At 52.0% G+C, this 21,439-nt stretch overlaps 1 protein-coding gene across 1 annotated transcript in view; it reads right to left on the reverse strand.

Annotated features, from left to right (window-relative positions):
- LOC144124408 (alkaline phosphatase-like) overlaps nucleotides 1-21,439 on the reverse strand; it is a 231,017-nt gene that overhangs the window by 76,046 nt on the left and 133,532 nt on the right. Inside the window, exon 5 of the mRNA XM_077657035.1 lies at nucleotides 14,848-14,988. Coding sequence (XP_077513161.1) covers nucleotides 14,848-14,988 — 141 coding nt within the window. The remainder of the gene's footprint in view (nucleotides 1-14,847; nucleotides 14,989-21,439) is intronic.

Consider the following 21,439-nt stretch of genomic DNA (forward strand, 5'->3'; position numbering starts at 1 on the left):
TTATACGTAAAGCTCCACAGCCAGGCACAACTGCAGCCCGTGCAGAACGGTGCAGCTTCTCGTAGCCAATAAATATGGCGCGCGCAGAACACGCGCTCTCCGTCAGCTTCTTCACCCATGGAGCACCTCACTACCAATACGCATACCCTCAGGGCTTTTATACGTAAAGCTCCACAGCCAGACACAACTGCAGCACGTGCGGAACGGTGCAGCTTCTCGTAGCCAATAAATATAGCGCGCGCAGAACACGCGCTCTCCGTCAGCTTCTTCACCCATGGAGCACCTCACTACCAATACGCATACCCTCAGAGCTTTTATACGTAAAGCTCCACAGCCAGGCACAACTGCAGCCCGTGCGGAATGGTGCGGCTTCTCGTAGCCAATAAATATGGCGCGCGCAGAACACGCGCTCTCCGTCAGCTTCTTCACCCATGGAACACCTCACTACCAATACGCATACCCTCAGGGCTTTTATACGTAAAGCTCCACAGCCAGGCACAACTGCAACCCGTGCGGAACGGTGCAGCTTCTCGTAGCCAATAAATATGGCGCGCGCAGAACACGCGCTCTCCTTCAGCTTTTTCACCCATGGAGCACCTCACTACCAATACGCATATCCTCAGAGCTTTTATACGTAAAGCTCCACAGCCAGGCACAACTGCAGCCCGTGCGGAATGGTGCAGCTTCTCGTAGCCAATAAATATGGCGCGCGCAGAACACGCGCTCTCCGTGAGCTTCTTCACCCTTGGAGCACCTCACTACCAATGCGCATAGCCTCAGAGCTTTTATACGTAAAGCTCCACAGCCAGGCAACACTGCAGCCCGTGCGGAACGGTGCAGCTTCTCGTAGCCAATAAATATGGCGCGCGCAGAACACGCGCTCTCCGTCAGCTTCTTCACCCATGGAGCACCTCACTACCAATGCGCATACCCTCAGAGCTTTTATACGTAAAGCTCCACAGCCAGGCACAACTGCAGCCCGTGCGGAATGGTGCAGCTTCTCGTAGCCAATAAATATGGCGCGCGCAGAACACGCGCTCTCCGTCAGCTTCTTCACTCATGGAGCACCTCACTACCAATGCGCATACCCTCAGAGCTTTTATACGTAAAGCTCCACAGCCAGGCACAACTGCAGCCCGTGCGGAATGGTGCAGCTTCTCGTAGCCAATAAATATGGCGCGCGCAGAACACGCGCTCACCGTCAGCTTCTTCACTCATGGAGCACTTCACTACCAATGCGCATACCCTCAGAGCTTTTATACGTAAAGCTCCACAGCCAGGCACAACTGCAGCCCGTGCGGAATGGTGCAGCTTCTCGTAGCCAATAAATATGGCGCGCGCAGAACACGCGCTCTCCGTGAGCTTCTTCACCCATGGAGCACCTCACTACCAATACGCATACCCTCAGGGCTTTTATACGTAAAGCTCCACAGCCAGACACAACTGCAGCACGTGCGGAATGGTGCAGCTTCTCGTAGCCAATAAATATGGCGCGCGCAGAACACGCGCTCTCCGTCAGCTTCTTCACCCATGGAGCACCTCACTACCAAGGCGCATACGCTCAGAGCTTTTATACGTAAAGCTCCACAGCCAGGCACAAGTGCAGCCCGTGCGGAACGGTGCAGCTTCTCGTAGCCAATAAATATGGCGCGCGCAGAACACGCGCTTTCCGTCAGCTTCTTCACCCATGGAGCACCTCACTACCAATGCGCATACCCTCAGAGCTTTTATACGTAAAGCTCCACAGCCAGGCACAACTGCAGCCCGTGCGGAACGGTGCAGCTTCTCGTAGCCAATAAATATGGCGCGCGCGGAACACGCGCTCTCCGTCAGCTTCTTCACCCATGGAGCACCTCACTACCAATACGCATACCCTCAGGGCTTTTATACGTAAAGCTCCACAGCCAGACACAACTGCAGCACGTGCGGAATGGTGCAGCTTCTCGTAGCCAATAAATATGGCGCGCGCAGAACACGTGCTCTCCGTCAGCTTCTTCACTCATAGAGCACCTCACTACCAATGCGCATACCCTCAGAGCTTTTATACGTAAAGCTCCACAGCCAGGCACAACTGCAGCCCGTGCGGAATGGTGCAGCTTCTCGTAGCCAATAAATATGGCGCGCGCAGAACACGCGCTCTCCGTCAGCTTCTTCACTCATGGAGCACCTCACTACCAATGCGCATACCCTGAGAGCTTTTACACGTTAAGCTCCACAGCCAGGCACAACTGCAGCCCGTGCGGAATGGTGCACTTCGCTTCTCGTAGCCAATAAATATGGCGCGCGCAGAACACGCGCTCTCCGTCAGCTTCTTCACCCATGGAGCACCTCACTACCAATACGCATACCCTCAGGGCTTTTATACGTAAAGCTCCACAGCCAGACACAACTGCAGCACGTGCGGAATGGTGCAGCTTCTCGTAGCCAATAAATATGGCGCGCGCAGAACACGCGCTCTCCGTCAGCTTCTTCACCCATGGAGCACCTCACTACCAATACGCATACCCTCAGGGCTTTTATACGTAAAGCTCCACAGCCAGACACAACTGCAGCACGTGCGGAATGGTGCAGCTTCTCGTAGCCAATAAATATGGCGCGCGCAGAACACGCGCTCTCCGTCAGCTGCTTCACCCATGGAGCACCTCACTACCAATGCGCATACCCTCAGGGCTTTTATACGTAAAGCTCCACAGCCAGGCACAAATGCAGCCCGTGCGGAACCGTGCAGCTTCTCGTAGCCAATAAATATGGCGCGCGCAGAACACGCGCTCTCCGTCAGCTTCTTCACCCATGGAGCACCTTACTACCAATGCGCATACCCTCTGAGCTTTTATACGTAAACCCTCAGGGCTTTTATACGTAAAGCTCCACAGCCAGGCACAACTGCAGCCCGTGCGGAACGGTGCAGCTTCTCGTAGCCAATAAATATGGCGCGCGCAGAACACGCGCTCTCCGTCAGCTTCTTCACCCATGGAGCACCTCACTACCAATGCGCATACCCTCAGAGCTTTTATACGTAAAGCTCCACAGCCAGGCACAACTGCAGCCCGTGCGGAATGGTGCAGCTTCTCGTAGCCAATAAATATGGCGCGCGCAGAACACGCGCTCTCCGTCAGCTTCTTCACCCATGGAGCACCTCACTACCAATGCGCATACCCCCAGAGCTTTTATACGTAAAGCTCCACAGCCAGGCACAACTGCAGCCCGTGCGGAACGGTGCAGCTTCTCGTAGCCAATAAATATGGCGCGCGCAGAACACGCGCTCTCCGTCAGCTTCTTCACCCATGGAGCACCTCACTACCAATGCGCATACCCTCAGAGCTTTTATACGTAAAGCTCCACAGCCAGGCACAACTGCAGCCCGTGCGGAATGGTGCAGCTTCTCGTAGCCAATAAATATGGCGCGCGCAGAACACGCGCTCACCGTCAGCTTCTTCACTCATGGAGCACTTCACTACCAATGCGCATACCCTCAGAGCTTTTATACGTAAATCTCCACAGCCAGGCACAACTGCAGCCCGTGCGGAATGGTGCAGCTTCTCGTAGCCAATAAATATGGCGCGCGCAGAACACGCGCTCTCCGTGAGCTTCTTCACCCATGGAGCACCTCACTACCAATACGCATACCCTCAGGGCTTTTATACGTAAAGCTCCACAGCCAGACACAACTGCAGCACGTGCGGAATGGTGCAGCTTCTCGTAGCCAATAAATATGGCGCGCGCAGAACACGCGCTCTCCGTCAGCTTCTTCACCCATGGAGCACCTCACTACCAAGGCGCATACGCTCAGAGCTTTTATACGTAAAGCTCCACAGCCAGGCACAAGTGCAGCCCGTGCGGAACGGTGCAGCTTCTCGTAGCCAATAAATATGGCGCGCGCAGAACACGCGCTTTCCGTCAGCTTCTTCGCCCATGGAGCACCTCACTACCAATGCGCATACCCTCAGAGCTTTTATACGTAAAGCTCCACAGCCAGGCACAACTGCAGCCCGTGCGGAACGGTGCAGCTTCTCGTAGCCAATAAATATGGCGCGCGCAGAACACGCGCTCTCCGTCAGCTTCTTCACCCATGGAGCACCTCACTACCAATACGCATACCCTCAGGGCTTTTATACGTAAAGCTCCACAGCCAGACACAACTGCAGCACGTGCGGAATGGTGCAGCTTCTCGTAGCCAATAAATATGGCGCGCGCAGAACACGTGCTCTCCGTCAGCTTCTTCACTCATAGAGCACCTCACTACCAATGCGCATACCCTCAGAGCTTTTATACGTAAAGCTCCACAGCCAGGCACAACTGCAGCCCGTGCGGAATGGTGCAGCTTCTCGTAGCCAATAAATATGGCGCGCGCAGAACACGCGCTCTCCGTCAGCTTCTTCACCCATGGAGCACCTCACTACCAATACGCATACCCTCAGGGCTTTTATACGTAAAGCTCCACAGCCAGACACAACTGCAGCACGTGCGGAATGGTGCAGCTTCTCGTAGCCAATAAATATGGCGCGCGCAGAACACGTGCTCTCCGTCAGCTTCTTAACTCATAGAGCACCTCACTACCAATGCGCATACCCTCAGAGCTTTTATACGTAAAGCTCCACAGCCAGGCACAACTGCAGCCCGTGCGGAATGGTGCAGCTTCTCGTAGCCAATAAATATGGCGCGCGCAGAACACGCGCTCTCCGTCAGCTTCTTCACTCATGGAGCACCTCACTACCAATGCGCATACCCTGAGAGCTTTTACACGTTAAGCTCCACAGCCAGGCACAACTGCAGCCCGTGCGGAATGGTGTACTTCGCTTCTCGTAGCCAATAAATATGGCGCGCGCAGAACACGCGCTCTCCGTCAGCTTCTTCACCCATGGAGCACCTCACTACCAATACGCATACCCTCAGGGCTTTTATACGTAAAGCTCCACAGCCAGACACAACTGCAGCACGTGCGGAATGGTGCAGCTTCTCGTAGCCAATAAATATGGCGCGCGCAGAACACGCGCTCTCCGTCAGCTGCTTCACCCATGGAGCACCTCACTACCAATGCGCATACCCTCAGGGCTTTTATACGTAAAGCTCCACAGCCAGGCACAAATGCAGCCCGTGCGGAACGGTGCAGCTTCTCGTAGCCAATAAATATGGCGCGCGCAGAACACGCGCTCTCCGTCAGCTTCTTCACCCATGGAGCACCTTACTACCAATGCGCATACCCTCAGAGCTTTTATACGTAAACCCTCAGGGCTTTTATACGTAAAGCTCCACAGCCAGGCACAACTGCAGCCCGTGCGGAACGGTGCAGCTTCTCGTAGCCAATAAATATGGCGCGCGCAGAACACGCGCTCTCCGTCAGCTTCTTCACCCATGGAGCACCTCACTACCAATGCGCATACCCTCAGGGCTTTTATACGTAAAGCTCCACAGCCAGGCACAACTGCAGCACGTGCGGAACGGTGCAGCTTCTCGTAGCCGATGAAGTTGCCGCGCGCGGAACACGCGCTCTCCGTCAGCTTTATCACCCATGGAGCACTTCACTACCAATGCGCATACCCTGAGGGCTTTTATACGTAAAGCTCCACAGCCAGGCACAACTGCAGCCCGTGCGGAACGGTGCAGCTTCTCGTAGCCAATAAATATGGCGCGCGCAGAACACGCGCTCTCCGTCAGCTTCTTCACCCATGGAGCACCTCACTACCAATGCGCATACCCTCAGAGCTTTTATACGTAAAGCTCCACAGCCAGGCACAACTGCAGCCCGTGCGGAACGCTGCAGCTTCTCGTAGCCAATAAATATGGCGCGCGCAGAACACGCGCTCTCCGTCAGCTTCTTCACCCATGGAGCACCTCACTACCAATGCGCATACCCTCAGAGCTTTTATACGTAAAGCTCCACAGCCAGGCACAACTGCAGCCCGTGCGGAACGGTGCAGCTTCTCGTAGCCAATAAATATGGCGCGCGCAGAACACGCGCTCTCCGTCAGCTTCTTCAGCCATGGAGCACCTCACTACCAATACGCATACCCTCAGGGCTTTTATACGTAAAGCTCCACAGCCAGGCACAACTGCAGCCCGTGCGGAACGGTGCAGCTTCTCGTAGCCAATAAATATGGCGCGCGCAGAACACGCGCTCTCCGTCAGCCTCTTCACCCATGGAGCACCTCACTACCAATGCGCATACCCCCAGAGCTTTTATACGTAAAGCTCCACAGCCAGGCACAACTGCAGCCCGTGCGGAACGGTGCAGCTTCTCGTAGCCAATAAATATGGCGCGCGCAGAACACGCGCTCTCCGTCAGCTTCTTCACCCATGGAGAACCTCACTACCAATGCGCATACCCTCAGAGCTTTTATACGTAAAGCTCCACAGCCAGGCACAACTGCAGCCCGTGCGGAACGGTGCAGCTTCTCGTAGCCAATAAATATGGCGCGCGCAGAACACGCGCTCTCCGTCAGCTTCGTCACCCATGGAGCACCTCACTACCAATACGCATACCCTCAGGGCTTTTATACGTAAAGCTCCACAGCCAGGCACAACTGCAGCCCGTGCGGAACGGTGCAGCTTCTCGTAGCCAATAAATATGGCGCGCGCAGAACACGCGCTCTCCGTCAGCTTCTTCACCCATGGAGCACCTCACTACCAATGCGCATACCCCCAGAGCTTTTATACGTAAAGTTCCACAGCCAGGCACAACTGCAGCCCGTGCGGAACGGTGCAGCTTCTCGTAGCCAATAAATATGGCGCGCGCAGAACACGCGCTCTCCGTCAGCTTCTTCACCCATGGAGCACCTCACTACCAATGCGCATACCCTCAGAGCTTTTATACGTAAAGCTCCACAGCCAGGCACAACTGCAGCCCGTGCGGAACGGTGCAGCTTCTCGTAGCCAATAAATATGGCGCGCGCAGAACACGCGCTCTCCGTCAGCTTCTTCACCCATGGAGCACCTCACTACCAATGCGCATACCCCCAGAGCTTTTATACGTAAAGCTCCACAGCCAGGCACAACTGCAGCCCGTGCGGAACGGTGCAGCTTCTCGTAGCCAATAAATATGGCGCGCGCAGAACACGCGCTCTCCGTCAGCTTCTTCACCCATGGAGCACCTCACTACCAATGCGCATACCCCCAGAGCTTTTATACGTAAAGCTCCACAGCCAGGCACAACTGACGCCCGTGCGGAACGGTGCAGCTTCTCGTAGCCAATAAATATGGCGCGCGCAGAACACGCGCTCTCCATCAGCTTCTTCACCCATGGAGCACCTCACTACCAATGCGCATACCCTCAGAGCTTTTATACGTAAAGCTCCACAGCCAGGCACAACTGCAGCCCGTGGGGAACGGTGCAGCTTCTCGTAGCCAATATGGCGAGCAAAGAACACGCGCTCTCCGTCAGCTTCTTCACCCATGGAGCACCTCACTACCAATACGCATACCCTCAGAGCTTTTATACGTAAAGCTCCACAGCCAGGCACAACTGCAGCCCTTGCGGAACGGTGCAGCTTCTCGTAGCCAATAAATACGGCGCGCGCAGAACACGCGCTCTCCGTCAGCTTCTTCACCCATGGAGCACCTCACTACCAATGCCCATACCCCCAGAGCTTTTATACGTAAATCTCCACAGCCAGGCACAACTGCAGCCCGTGCGGAACGGTGCAGCTTCTCGTAGCCAATAAATATGGCGCGCGCAGAACACGCGCTCTCCGTCAGCTTCTTCACCCATGGAGCACCTCACTACCAATGCGCATACCCTCAGAGCTTTTATACGTAAAGCTCCACAGCCAGGCACAACTGCAGCCCGTGCGGAACGGTGCAGCTTCTCGTAGCCAATAAATATGGCGCGCGCAGAACACGCGCTCTCCGTCAGCTTCTTCACCCATGGAGCACCTCACTACCAATGCGCATACCCTCAGAGCTTTTATACGTAAAGCTCCACAGCCAGGCACAACTGCAGCCCGTGCGGAACGGTGCAGCTTCTCGTAGCCAATAAATATGGCGGGCGCAGAACACGCGCTCTCCGTCAGCTTCTTCACCCATGGAGCACCTCACTACCAATTCGCATACCCTCAGGGCTTTTATACGTAAAGCTCCACAGCCAGGCACAACTGCAGCCCGTGCGGAACGGTGCAGCTTCTCGTAGCCAATAAATATGGCGCGCGCAGAACACGCGCTCTCCGTCAGCTTCTTCACCCATGGAGCACCTCACTACCAATGCGCATACCCTCAGAGCTTTTATACGTAAAGCTCCACAGCCAGGCACAACTGCAGCCCGTGCGGAATGGTGCAGCTTCTCGTAGCCAATAAATATGGCGCGCGCAGAACACGCGCTCTCCGTCAGCTTCTTCACCCATGGAGCACCTCACTATTAATGCGCATACCCCCAGAGCTTTTATACGTAAAGCTCCACAGCCAGGCACAGCTGCAGCCCGTGCGGAACGGTGCAGCTTCTCGTAGCCAATAAATATGGCGCGCGCAGAACACGCGCTCTCCGTCAGCTTCATCACCCATGGAGCACCTCACTACCAATGCGCATACCCTCAGAGCTTTTATACGTAAAGCTCCACAACCAGGCACAACTGCAGCCCGTGCGGAACGGTGCAGCTTCTCGTAGCCAATAAATATGGCGCGCGCAGAACACGCGCTCTCCGTCAGCTTCTTCACCCATGGAGCACCTCACTACCAATGCGCATACCCTCAGAGCTTTTATACGTAAAGCTCCACAGCCAGGCACAACTGCAGCCCGTGCGGAACGGTGCAGCTTCTCGTAGCCAATAAATATGGCGCGCGCAGAACACGCGCTCTCCGTCAGCTTCTTCACCCATGGAGCACCTCACTACCAATGCGCATACCCTCAGAACTTTTATACGTAAAGCTCCACAGCCAGGCACAACTGCAGCCCGTGCGAAACGGTGCAGCTTCTCGTAGCCAATAAATATGGCGCGCGCAGAACACGCGCTCTCCGTCAGCTTCTTCACCCATGGAGCACCTCACTACCAATACGCATACCCTCAGGGCTTTTATACGTAAAGCTCCACAGCCAGGCACAACTGCAGCCCGTGCGGAACGGTGCAGCTTCTCGTAGCCAATAAATATGGCGCGCGCAGAACACGCGCTCTCCGTCAGCTTCTTCACCCATGGAGCACCTCACTACCAATGCGCATACCCTCAGAGCTTTTATACGTAAAGCTCCACAGCCAGGCACAACTGCAGCCCGTGCGGAACGGTGCAGCTTCTCGTAGCCAATAAATATGGCGGGCGCAGAACACGCGCTCTCCGTCAGCTTCTTCACCCATGGAGCACCTCACTACCAATACGCATACCCTCAGGGCTTTTATACGTAAAGCTCCACAGCCAGGCACAACTGCAGCCCGTGCGGAACGGTGCAGCTTCTCGTAGCCAATAAATATGGCGCGCGCAGAACACGCGCTCTCCGTCAGCTTCTTCACCCATGGAGCACCTCACTACCAATGCGCATACCCTCAGAGCTTTTATACGTAAAGCTCCACAGCCAGGCACAACTGCAGCCCGTGCGGAATGGTGCAGCTTCTCGTAGCCAATAAATATGGCGCGCGCAGAACACGCGCTCTCCGTCAGCTTCTTCACCCATGGAGCACCTCACTACCAATGCGCATACCCCCAGAGCTTTTATACGTAAAGCTCCACAGCCAGGCACAACTGCAGCCCGTGCGGAACGGTGCAGCTTCTCGTAGCCAATAAATATGGCGCGCGCAGAACACGCGCTCTCCGTCAGCTTCATCACCCATGGAGCACCTCACTACCAATGCGCATACCCTCAGAGCTTTTATACGTAAAGCTCCACAGCCAGGCACAACTGCAGCCCGTGCGGAACGGTGCAGCTTCTCGTAGCCAATAAATATGGCGCGCGCAGAACACGCGCTCTCCGTCAGCTTCTTCACCCATGGAGCACCTCACTACCAATGCGCATACCCTCAGAGCTTTTATACGTAAAGCTCCACAGCCAGGCACAACTGCAGCCCGTGCGGAACGGTGCAGCTTCTCGTAGCCAATAAATATGGCGCGCGCAGAACACGCGCTCTCCGTCAGCTTCTTCACCCATGGAGCACCTCACTACCAATACGCATACCCTCAGGGCTTTTATACGTAAAGCTCCACAGCCAGGCACAACTGCAGCCCGTGCGGAACGGTGCAGCTTCTCGTAGCCAATAAATATGGCGCGCGCAGAACACGCGCTCTCCGTCAGCTTCTTCACCCATGGAGCACCTCACTACCAATGCGCATACCCCCAGAGCTTTTATACGTAAAGCTCCACAGCCAGGCACAACTGCAGCCCGTGCGGAACGGTGCAGCTTCTCGTAGCCAATAAATATGGCGCGCGCAGAACACGCGCTCTCCGTCAGCTTCTTCACCCATAGAGCACCTCACTACCAATGCGCATACCCTCAGAGCTTTTATACGTAAAGCTCCACATCCAGGCACAACTGCAGCCCGTGCGGAACGGTGCAGCTTCTCGTAGCCAATAAATATGGCGCGCGCAGAACACGCGCTCTCCGTCAGCTTCTTCACCCATGGAGCACCTCACTACCAATACGCATACCCTCAGGGCTTTTATACGTAAAGCTCCACAGCCAGGCACAACTGCAGCCCGTGCGGAACGGTGCAGCTTCTCGTAGCCAATAAATATGGCGCGCGCAGAACACGCGCTCTCCGTCAGCTTCTTCACCCATGGAGCACCTCACTACCAATGCGCATACCCCCAGAGCTTTTATACGTAAAGTTCCACAGCCAGGCACAACTGCAGCCCGTGCGGAACGGTGCAGCTTCTCGTAGCCAATAAATATGGCGCGCGCAGAAAACGCGCTCTCCATCAGCTTCTTCACCCATGGAGCACCTCACTACCAATGCGCATACCCTCAGAGCTTTTATACGTAAAGCTCCACAGCCAGGCACAACTGCAGCCCGTGCGGAACGGTGCAGCTTCTCGTAGCCAATAAATATGGCGCGCGCAGAACACGCGCTCTCCGTCAGCTTCTTCACCCATGGAGCACCTCACTACCAATGCTCATACCCTCAGAGCTTTTATACGTAAAGCTCCACAGCCAGGCACAACTGCAGCCCGTGCGGAACGGTGCAGCTTCTCGTAGCCAATAAATATGGCGCGCGCAGAACACGCGCTCTCCGTCAGCTTCTTCACCCATGGAGCACCTCACTACCAATGCGCATACCCTCAGAGCTTTTATACGTAAAGCTCCACAGCCAGGCACAACTGCAGCCCGTGCGGAACGGTGCAGCTTCTCGTAGCCAATAAATATGGCGCGCGCAGAACACGCGCTCTCCGTCAGCTTGTTCACCCATGGAGCACCTCACTACCAATGCGCATACCCTCAGAGCTTTTATACGTAAAGCTCCACAGCCAGGCACAACTGCAGCCCGTGCGGAACGGTGCAGCTTCTCGTAGCCAATAAATATGGCGCGCGCAGAACACGCGCTCTCCGTCAGCTTCACCCATGGAGCACCTCACTACCAATACGCATACCCTCAGGGCTTTTATACGTAAAGCTCCACAGCCAGGCACAACTGCAGCCCGTGCGGAACGGTGCAGCTTCTCGTAGCCAATAAATATGGCGCGCGCAGAACACGCGCTCTCCGTCAGCTTCTTCACCCATGGAGCACCTCACTACCAATGCGCATACCCTAAGAGCTTTTATACGTAAAGCTCCACAGCCAGGCACAACTGCAGCTCGTGCGGAATGGTGCAGCTTCTCGTAGCCAATAAATATGGCGCGCGCAGAACACGCGCTCTCCGTCAGCTTCTTCACCCATGGAGCACCTCACTACCAATGCGCATACCCCCAGAGCTTTTATACGTAAAGCTCCACAGCCAGGCACAACTGCAGCCCGTGCGGAACGGTGCAGCTTCTCGTAGCCAATAAATATGGCGCGCGCAGAACACGCGCTCTCCGTCAGCTTCTTCACCCATGGAGCACCTCACTACCAATGCGCATACCCTCAGAGCTTTTATACGTAAAGCTCCACAACCAGGCACAACTGCAGCCCGTGCGGAACGGTGCAGCTTCTCGTAGCCAATAAATATGGCGCGCGCAGAACACGCGCTCTACGTCAGCTTCTTCACCCATGGAGCACCTCACTACCAATGCGCATACCCTCAGAGCTTTTATACGTAAAGCTCCACAGCCAGGCACAACTGCAGCCGTGCGGAATGGTGCAGCTTCTCGTAGCCAATAAATATGGCGCGCGCAGAACACGCGCTCTCCGTCAGCTTCTTCACTCATGGAGCACCTCACTACCAATACGCATACCCTCAGGGCTTTTATACGTAAAGCTCCACAGCCAGACACAACTGCATCACGTGCGGAACGGTGCAGCTTCTCGTAGCCAATAAATATGGCGCGCGCAGAACACGCGCTCTCCGTCAGCTTCTTCACCCATGGAGCACCTCACTACCAATACGCATACCCTCAGGGCTTTTATACGTAAAGCTCCACAGCCAGGCACAACTGCATCCCGTGCGGAATGGTGCAGCTTCTCGTAGTCAATAAATATGGCGCGCGCAGAACACGCGCTCTCCGTCAGCTTCTTCACCCATGGAGCACCTCACTACCAATGCGCATACCCTCAGAGCTTTTCTACGTAAAGCTCCACAGCCAGGCACAACTGCAGCCCGTGCGGAATGGTGCAGCTTCTCGTAGCCAATAAATATGGCGCGCTCAGAACACGGGCTCTCCGTCAGCTTCTTCACCCATGGAGCACCTCACTACCAATGCGCATACCCTCAGAGCTTTTATACGTAAAGCTTCACAGCCAGGCACAACTGCAGCCCGTGCGGAATGGTGCAGCTTCTCGTAGCCAATAAATATGGCGCGCGCAGAACACGCGCTCTCCGTCTGCTTCTTCACTCATGGAGCACCTCACTTACAATGCGCATACCCTCAGCGCTTTTATACGTAAAGCTCCACAGCCAGGCACAACTGCAGCACGTGCGGAACGGTGCAGCTTCTCGTAGCCAATAAATATGGCGCGCGCAGAACACGCGCTCTCCGTCAGCTTCTTCACCCATGGAGCACCTGACTACCAATGCGCATACCTTCCGGGCTTTATACGTAAAGCTCCACAGCCAGGCAATAATGCAGCACGTGCGGAACGGTGCAGCTTCTCGTAGCCAATAAATATGGCGCGCGCAGAACACGCGCTCTCCGTCAGCTTCTTCACCCATGGAGCACCTCACTACCAATGCGCATACCCTCAGGGCTTTTATACGTAAAGCTCCACAGCCAGGCACAACTGCACCACGTGCGCAACGGTGCAGCTTCTCGTAGCCGATGAAGATGCCGCGCGCGGAACACGCGCTCTCCGTCAGCTTCTTCACCCATGGAGCACCTCACTACCAATGCGCATACCCTCAGGGCTTTTATACGTAAAGCTCCACAGCCAGGCACAACTGCACCACGTGCGCAACGGTGCAGCTTCTCGTAGCCGATGAAGATGCCGCGCGCAGAACACGCGCTCTCCGTCAGCTTCTTCACCCATGGAGCACCTCACTACCAATGCGCATACCCTCAGGGCTTTTATACGTAAAGCTCCACAGCCAGGCATACCTGCAGCACGTGCGGAACGGTGCAGCTTGTCGTAGCCGATAAAGATGCCGCGCGCAGAACACGCGCTCTCCGTCAGCTTCTTCACCCATGGGGCACCTCACTACCAATGCGGATACCCTCAGGGCTTTTATACGTAAAGCTCCACAGCGAGGTGTAGCTGCAACACCGGTGGAATGGCGCAACTTCTGGTAGCCGACTAGGATGGAGCGCACAGTTCGCGCGCTCACCGTCAGCTTCTTCAGCAATGGAGCATCTCACTATCAATCTCTTTATTCTTTATTCAACTATCTGAACCTTTTGCCTTATGTCGGTAAGTCATCAGGCAACGCCGGGTTCACTAATTGCCGCAGCGGTCCTTTGTTCCTTTGTGCCTGCACACTTTTCTCTTTAGTTGAAGAATTTCTCTCGTAATCCACAAATTGTGAACATTTTTTTTTACATTTGAAGTGTCAAATTGCGTTACATAGTTGTGAACAGTTGATTTGATAGTAATAGTTCACTAATGTGTGAGGCATCATCGCGGCTCCTTTTCGTAAGGTAAACAGAACGGACACTAATTTGGTCAAGAGTGGTAGCGCCATCAGCTCTATTAGGTCCCTGTTTTATGTGAGGTGTTTATGGGCCGAAGAAACTGGACGCTACTGCAAATTTACGCGAAGGAATTATCCTAATTTCCATGTAAACGGAAACTTTGTGCTGCTGCAATGCGTCGCTGTCAGCTATGTAGACGATATCCAGGAATGATCTGCTGTCACCATAAACATAAGTATCTTCCTTGACTACCTTTGTCAGCTCCCATGGGAAAAAGACATCTGCACAGTAGCTGCTGAAGTTTAATTCGCTCGTGAACCCGGCTTCATTTTTGTCCCATTTTACTTCTTGGATCTTAAAATCTCCAAAATGTGCACAACGTAAAATAACAGTTAGTCGTTTGAAATGCGGGTACATTTTTTGCGCGCTCCGTTTAGAAAGCTTATGCTATTTGACATTAGGTGTTTTTCTTTCTGTAACATTGCAGCATAGTGGGTCGTTTGAAATGTCAAAATATCAGCACCTTTCCCGCAAAAGCGTAACGACGGCGCAGAGGTGAATGTCCATAACCCCTGAGAGGAGAAGAACACCGTTTACATGCCGACTGCTATTCGCAGCGTGCTTGCGAGAGGTAACCAGACGGTTATATCGCTGAGAATATAGGTACACGGCTTTGCTAAAGACCCAAATAGGCATGCGTAATAGGCGCGGTGGTGCCTCTGGAGGTGATAGAGCGCACCTTCGACGAGCAGCACAAAGCCGTTGGGCGCCCTCCTGAGCAGCTCTACGGCGACTCTGGTCATTTCCGGCAGCGTGGGCTTGGTCGTCTGGGGGTGGCTGCGTTCGATCACGAAGGGCACGTGGTCGCTGTCGAACAGGCCTGCGAGAAGGAAACGGCAGGTTTTTCCCTTTGCTTGCTTTCGACTCCGGACTGTAGCTCAATGAAGGAAACTCATGCATGTGGTAGATTTCCGCGACATACGCACCGCGCATTCGACAGCAATCAACGCACATGAGCGGACTCGAGCAGTTTCAACACAGCACACTGGGCGAGTTGGTACCGCATCTTGAAAGAACGACACAGCGCAAGTGAATAATCTTGCAGAACAAGGTATTGCTCAGTCAGGCATTTTGCCGGGCTAGTTGGTTTAGCATCTTGAAACATGGCGCCTGTCCGTTGCCTCCTCGTCTCTTTTGTGTATGTGAATTTATTTGCGACATGTTGCTTTTCCAAAATTTTTTAGCAAGGTATTGACTTGACCACTGCAACCCGAAAAGTAATTCGCGAAGTATTTTTGCCCATCTGAACACGGCGTCCATAAATTTTTCTATGTTGAATGTCTCGAAGAAAACTGACCTCATTAATAATTGCTCTCTGTTAATATTTTCTATCAGTGTTACTCGTCACCTTTTGTTCATTTTGCTTTCGATCCTGGCATTCTGGCACACAAATTTAGGCCTATTTTTGCGTGTGCAATGTAAATTGCCCACATCAGTGCTAAATTATTCCTATTTTTGTGCGTGACCTACTCATTTCACTATATGCTACTCTGCATGCTGGTGCCTTGTACAGGCCCCAGGCACTGCCAAGCTGTTTCTCAAAAACCTTTCTGCCGGGGGCCCCCGACTATACTGTGGAAATAAACGAAATGAAATGAAAAGAACCAGGGAAACGAAGGACACGCACAAGCGCTGAACTAACAACTGGCTGTGTAATCGGAAAGAAACGCGGTTAAATATCTAACCACCGCTGGACAAGCTCATGCCATCTCCAAATAGAAAAAAACATTAATATGGTAACTCAAATGCTGATTCGTAAATACCTACAGGTGTTCATCTCGTTCCAAAAGTCCTGTCTTGCACTTTGTATCAACACTGTTGTGTTGATGCAACAGAACAGTGTTATTTGTTATTTATTATTTACAAATACTGCGGTCTTGAGGAGACCAAGCAGGTGGGCACGTCGTACAACATTTTCTTCCAATTAACATCAATTAATACATATGGTCTTGCGTTTAACATGTGAAAGAGAACAAAAGTCAACAAGCAAGCATTTCAGTTTTGTAGAATGATCTTGACACAATCTCCACAGAAATGAACTTGCATACGCAAGTTAATGATAATGATAACGCTCAGAATAATCATAACCCGATGAAAGTACAGAAAAAAACAGCACAGAATGTCACGACGCAAAATACAGCTGCAGCTCCTGGTCAAAATTGTCAGTGGAAGAAATTTCAGAGGGGAGACCATTCCACTGACTAATTGTACGAAGAAAAAAGAATTTTTATACAAGTTAGTGCGGGCATAGAAAGGCAGCAAATTGTGAGCGTGACGGTGCCTTGACGCGCGTGGCAGGTAACGTTGAATGTATGGCCGTCCGTTAAATTCCAGCGACTTGTCATACATCGTGAAAAGAAATTTAAGTCGTGCTATGGGATATGGTTGTCAGCCATGAGTTGTGACGGAAAAACGGTGGGCCCAAACTTGTCGAAAATGAACTTCACTGCTTGCCGCTCAACCGTTTCAAGTTTACGTTTACGCTTTAGATGAAAGGGATCCCATAGTATTTCTGCATACTCTAATTTCGGCAATATGTAAGTCCTGTAGGCTAGCAGTTTCAAATCAGGAGTCGAAATACAAGGTGCACAGGCAGGTTTTGCAGTGTGTATATTTTGTGCTGTATCGCGAAGAGATCAACTTGTGCGGGGAGCAGCAGAGGCGCCTCACATCTTCCGAAAAGCAGACCCGCGTGTGAGGAGCACTTCCTCGGCCTTGACAAATAGCGAGACGGGACTTTTGGGACGAGACGGACGCCTGTGGGTGTTTACGAATCAGCGTTTGAGCTGTCATTTTAATGTGCTTATTTCTTGAGGATGACACGAGGCCGTCCTGCTGCGGTTAGATAGTTAACTGTTTTTTTTCTTCCGATTGAACCGTCAGTTGCTCGTTCAAGGATTTATGCGTGTTTCCTTTCCCTGGTCTGTAGTTTCAGTTACGTGTGCGGCATGCGGCAGAGGCCGTCGCATTCCGCGCCAACGCGTAAAGAGCTCTCCGTTTAGGATTTGAACGTGTTGCTGAGAGGCAGAAATTGCAAACAAAAAACTGCTTATGTCATCATAAAGCGCCTCCACGCTCAATCTCCACCTGTGAGAGCAGCAACGCTGCAGAGTGTACAAGCAAGAAGAAGCGGTTCCCCGGGACAGATGGCTTAAAAAGTGCCAAGTGTTTGCCCACTTGGTACGTGGCGCTTAAAATAAACGACGGGAACAGAGGCACGTTCCAATGAACTCCGTTGAAGGGCAGCGCTTTAGATGAAATGGGGGAACGTTGTGCATCTGCTGGACAGTGCAGTTGTTTTGGCTAATTTTGCACCATTGCTCTAAGCTCGTAGAGCCGGCACGAAGCGAGATACGGCACGGGCAAAGCGCTTCATCCACTGGCTTCTTTTAGAGCGCAGTGAAACACCGACTGAAATTTCTTACGAGAAGTTCGTTGCAGGCGTTAAGCAATGGACAAGTTTGTCTTTTGCTCTACGCTGTTTTGATTTCTCCTGCAGCCAAAGGAGAATCAACGGCAAGGTATTGCGCAACAGGCGAGACAGGAGAGAGCACGGCCTGTTCTACATGTGGATACAACTGAAGAGCGATGCCCTCAAACGATCCACAATGGCGCCGACCAACTTAGCGGCAGTTAATCCAAAGGGATTAGCCATGATGCCATGACATTGGGTCGACGCCGTTGCGTGCTGAAGGGACTACACTACGTCACCAACCAGGTGATCTAGTCAATTTAAACGTAAAAGACTCAATCCAGAGAAGCTGGGCGCTGCCGAACACTTTCGCACGGATGGCAATTCATGCGGTGACGCAGATTACGTCGGACGAACACGTAGATACAAGCGTCATGTTTGTAAACAAGGGTAGCGCTCCGGTCGGCAGCGACGTGGGGTGCAGGCAAAAACGCAGCACGCGCCTACACTGCTCCAAGCCTTGCATGGAAACAGCGCAGCAGACGGGACCAAGACAGAAAGACACACACACAGCACCCATGTGTGTGTCTTCCTTTCTTGGTCCCTGTCCTTTCTTGGACGCTGTCGGCGTGACCTCCGCTCCAAGACGTGCCTCAAGGACATGAAGACCAGGAGACTCCTCCATAGCATGTACTTTCAGGCGCGTGGGTCTATTTAAGGTTGGGAGGATGCGGGGACCTGCCCTGCAGCCCCCTGTGTTTGCTTTCCCGCGAGACACCGCGCAGCAGCATGCTCACCTCGAGGAGGAACGCATTCCTTTGTCAGTTACATTAACTGGCAGGGGAGGGCGCCAGCGTCGCTGCACGTGAGACTGCTTGAAACCCGCGCGCGGGAGAGGGGGCATGAGGCTCTTGGGCGGGGATCGCCGGCGCAAGCGGACGTGTCGCTCGCGGCTCCGCTCTTCGCCAGCGGGGCGAGGAAGCGACGGGGAGATTGTCAGTAAAGCAGCTGAATGGGCTAGTTGGTTTTGCATCTTAGTGAAAAACAGCGCACAAGCAAACACAGACAGAAAGAAGGGGACAAGCGCTGATCAGCGCTTGTCCCCTTCTTTCTGTCTGTTTGCTTTTGCGCTGTTTTTCACTACGACGGGGAGACCCGCTCCTGTATTCTCGTCCCTTCCAGGCCGTGGAGTATCCCTTGCCCTAGCGCGGGCATATATTCGCTCGGAACCTTGCTTGTGAGTCAGACGACCTTGATTCATTAGCGTACCTTGCTGCTAGCTGGCTTTATTGTTGCTGTAGCAATAAAGTCCTGTTTGTGTCAGCCAATGTGTCGTTCCTTTGTTCCCTCAGAGCAAGGCCCGCCGTGGTTGGCGTGCGCTCGGTAGCGTACGCGATCACGGGGTGGGGTCCGGGCTGCTTTTTACAGTGTCAGCCGCCATTAATCGGGGAGAAAGTGTTTATATCTCCCCAAGTCAACCCCACAATCTTTATCACGAGGACTTTTTATTTTCTTCCCCATTTTTTTATGAGATCAGCCAGTCAGTGAACATAGATGAAGCTTGGATTCTTTTTAGAGATAAAGTGAAGGCTTTACCTGAAAAATACATACATTTCATACTTTCGACCACTAGGCACCGGAAAGATAAACCTTGGGTGGATCAGAATATTCGGCACCTGATTAACGAGAAACGCCACCTGCGTGCTTCGTATTTCAAGACTCGCAATCAGTCTGTTTTACAAGAAATGCGTCACGTGAACTACAAGATTGAGCAAGAAATAAAAGTAAATAAACAAACTTATATTTGATCGCTTGACCTAAAGTTGAGGGTGGATCCTAAAGAATTTTGGAAGTTTGTTAAAATAAATATTAAAAAGGCCACCACTGTCTCTCGTTGATCAGTTGGCGAGAAAATAGTGCTTGATTGTGAGAAGGCTTGCTGTCTGAATTCCTATTTTAAAAGTGTTTTTTTGGAGAATTGCCTGAAATACAAGAAATAGTCTACGAAAATGCGCCTATGGTTACTGTCACATCTAACGGTGTTCTCAAGCTTATTTCCAAACAGAACAACAAATCGGTTGGCGGTCCTGATGGCATTCCGTCGCAGGTATTAAAATCCTGCTAACAAGAAATTGTGCTATTTTGGCAGCTCTGTTTAATAAATCGTTAAACACCATTTCATTACCTCCAGAGTGGAAGGTAGCCCACGTCGTTCCTATTCATAAAAAATAGTCCCAAAACTGTGCTAGAAACCTACAGGCGTATTTCTCTAACATGCGTGTGTTGCAAAACAATAGAAGACATTATATACAGTGCTGTGATGAAACACCTTCAAAGCAATAATTTCTTTTCCAATGCTCAACATGGATTCAGGCGTGGCTTGTCATGTACGACTCAACTGGTAGAGTTCTCCCATGATCTCTTTTATTCTTTTGACCTTGGATTTCAAGTAGACTGCATATTTTTGGATTTCCGGAAAGCTTTTGACACCGTTTCTCATTCATTGCTGTTATATAAATTATCTTGTCTCGGTATGCACCCTACAATAGTGGATTGGATTAGAAATTACTCCTCTGGGAGAACACAGCATGTTTTAATAAACGGAACTCAATCAACGCATGTCCCTGTAACCTCTGGTGTGCCCCAAGGGTCTGTTTTGAGGCCTTTGTTATTTTTAGTCTTTAAAAACGACATTGTCCAAAATCTAAAATGCAAAGTGAGGTTATATGCTGATGATTGTGCCATATACAGGAATGTAGAAAATGATTGTGGTGTTAGCAGTTTGCAGAAATATCTGAAAAAAATTCATGCTTGGAGCTCTAAGTGGGGCCTGTCTTTGAACAGTGCTAAATGTCAACTTGTGTCATTCACCCGTAAAGGCATTCCTGGGAGATCGGTGTATAAATTGGACGGACTACTTCTTGAAAACGTACAACATTGCAAATATCGCGGGGTCTATTTTTTCAGAAAATATAACATGGAACAGACATATTGAATTGTTAACCTTAAAAGACATCTCGTGTGCTAAATCTCGTTAGACGTAATGTTTATAAAGCCGCCCAGAATTTATAAGAACTCATTTACATAACAAATGTTCGTCCGGTACTTGAATACGCTTGCGCGGTATGGGACCCTCAAAGCTCTAATCTTATAGAAAAGCTTGAACGCGTCCGAAACCGCGCTGCAAAATTTGTTTCTGGTAATTATAACTTCCGTAGCAGTACATTAGTTAGAGAACCTTGGTTGGAAAACGCTAGCACACCGCCGACTAACTGCAAGACTAGAACTTTTTCCGAATCTACTCTAATCTCACAAGAAGAAATAAGAAGTTGTACATTTTCCCTCCCCACTTCACCTCTAAACGATGTGATCACGAGCTGAAAGTTCTTGAAAGGCGCTGTCGTACTGATGTCTACCGGAGTTGATTTTTTCCGCATGCTTCCGCACACTGCAAGAGGCTTCCCAGGAGCATTGGTGAATGTAAAACGTGTTCAGAGTTTTTGTCTTTATTGTCACGCAGTCTGCCGTAGATTAATATCATCCCGTTTACTTCATATCTTCTGGCTGGCATTGCGCTTCATGCGATAGTATAATCTCATCATTTCTGTGCAGTGATTTTTGCACCGCGGTGCCCTGAAGACCGTTTGCCGCGAAGATCACTTATAGATGTTGCGTATTTTGTTACTTTCTTGGTTTTAACACCTGTGCTTGGCTGCTTTAAGTTTTTGTCACATGTTCATGTTCCTCCAATTGCCCCCCCCCCCCCTGCAATAATGCCCTTGTGGTGGTGCAGGTACTTGTATAAAGAAATAAATAAAGAGACGTGGCCAAGCAGACTGGGGTTTCACCTCAACCCTTG

The sequence above is a fragment of the Amblyomma americanum genome, chromosome 3 (assembly GCF_052857255.1).
Source record: "Amblyomma americanum isolate KBUSLIRL-KWMA chromosome 3, ASM5285725v1, whole genome shotgun sequence".
NCBI lineage: Eukaryota > Metazoa > Arthropoda > Arachnida > Ixodida > Ixodidae > Amblyomma > Amblyomma americanum.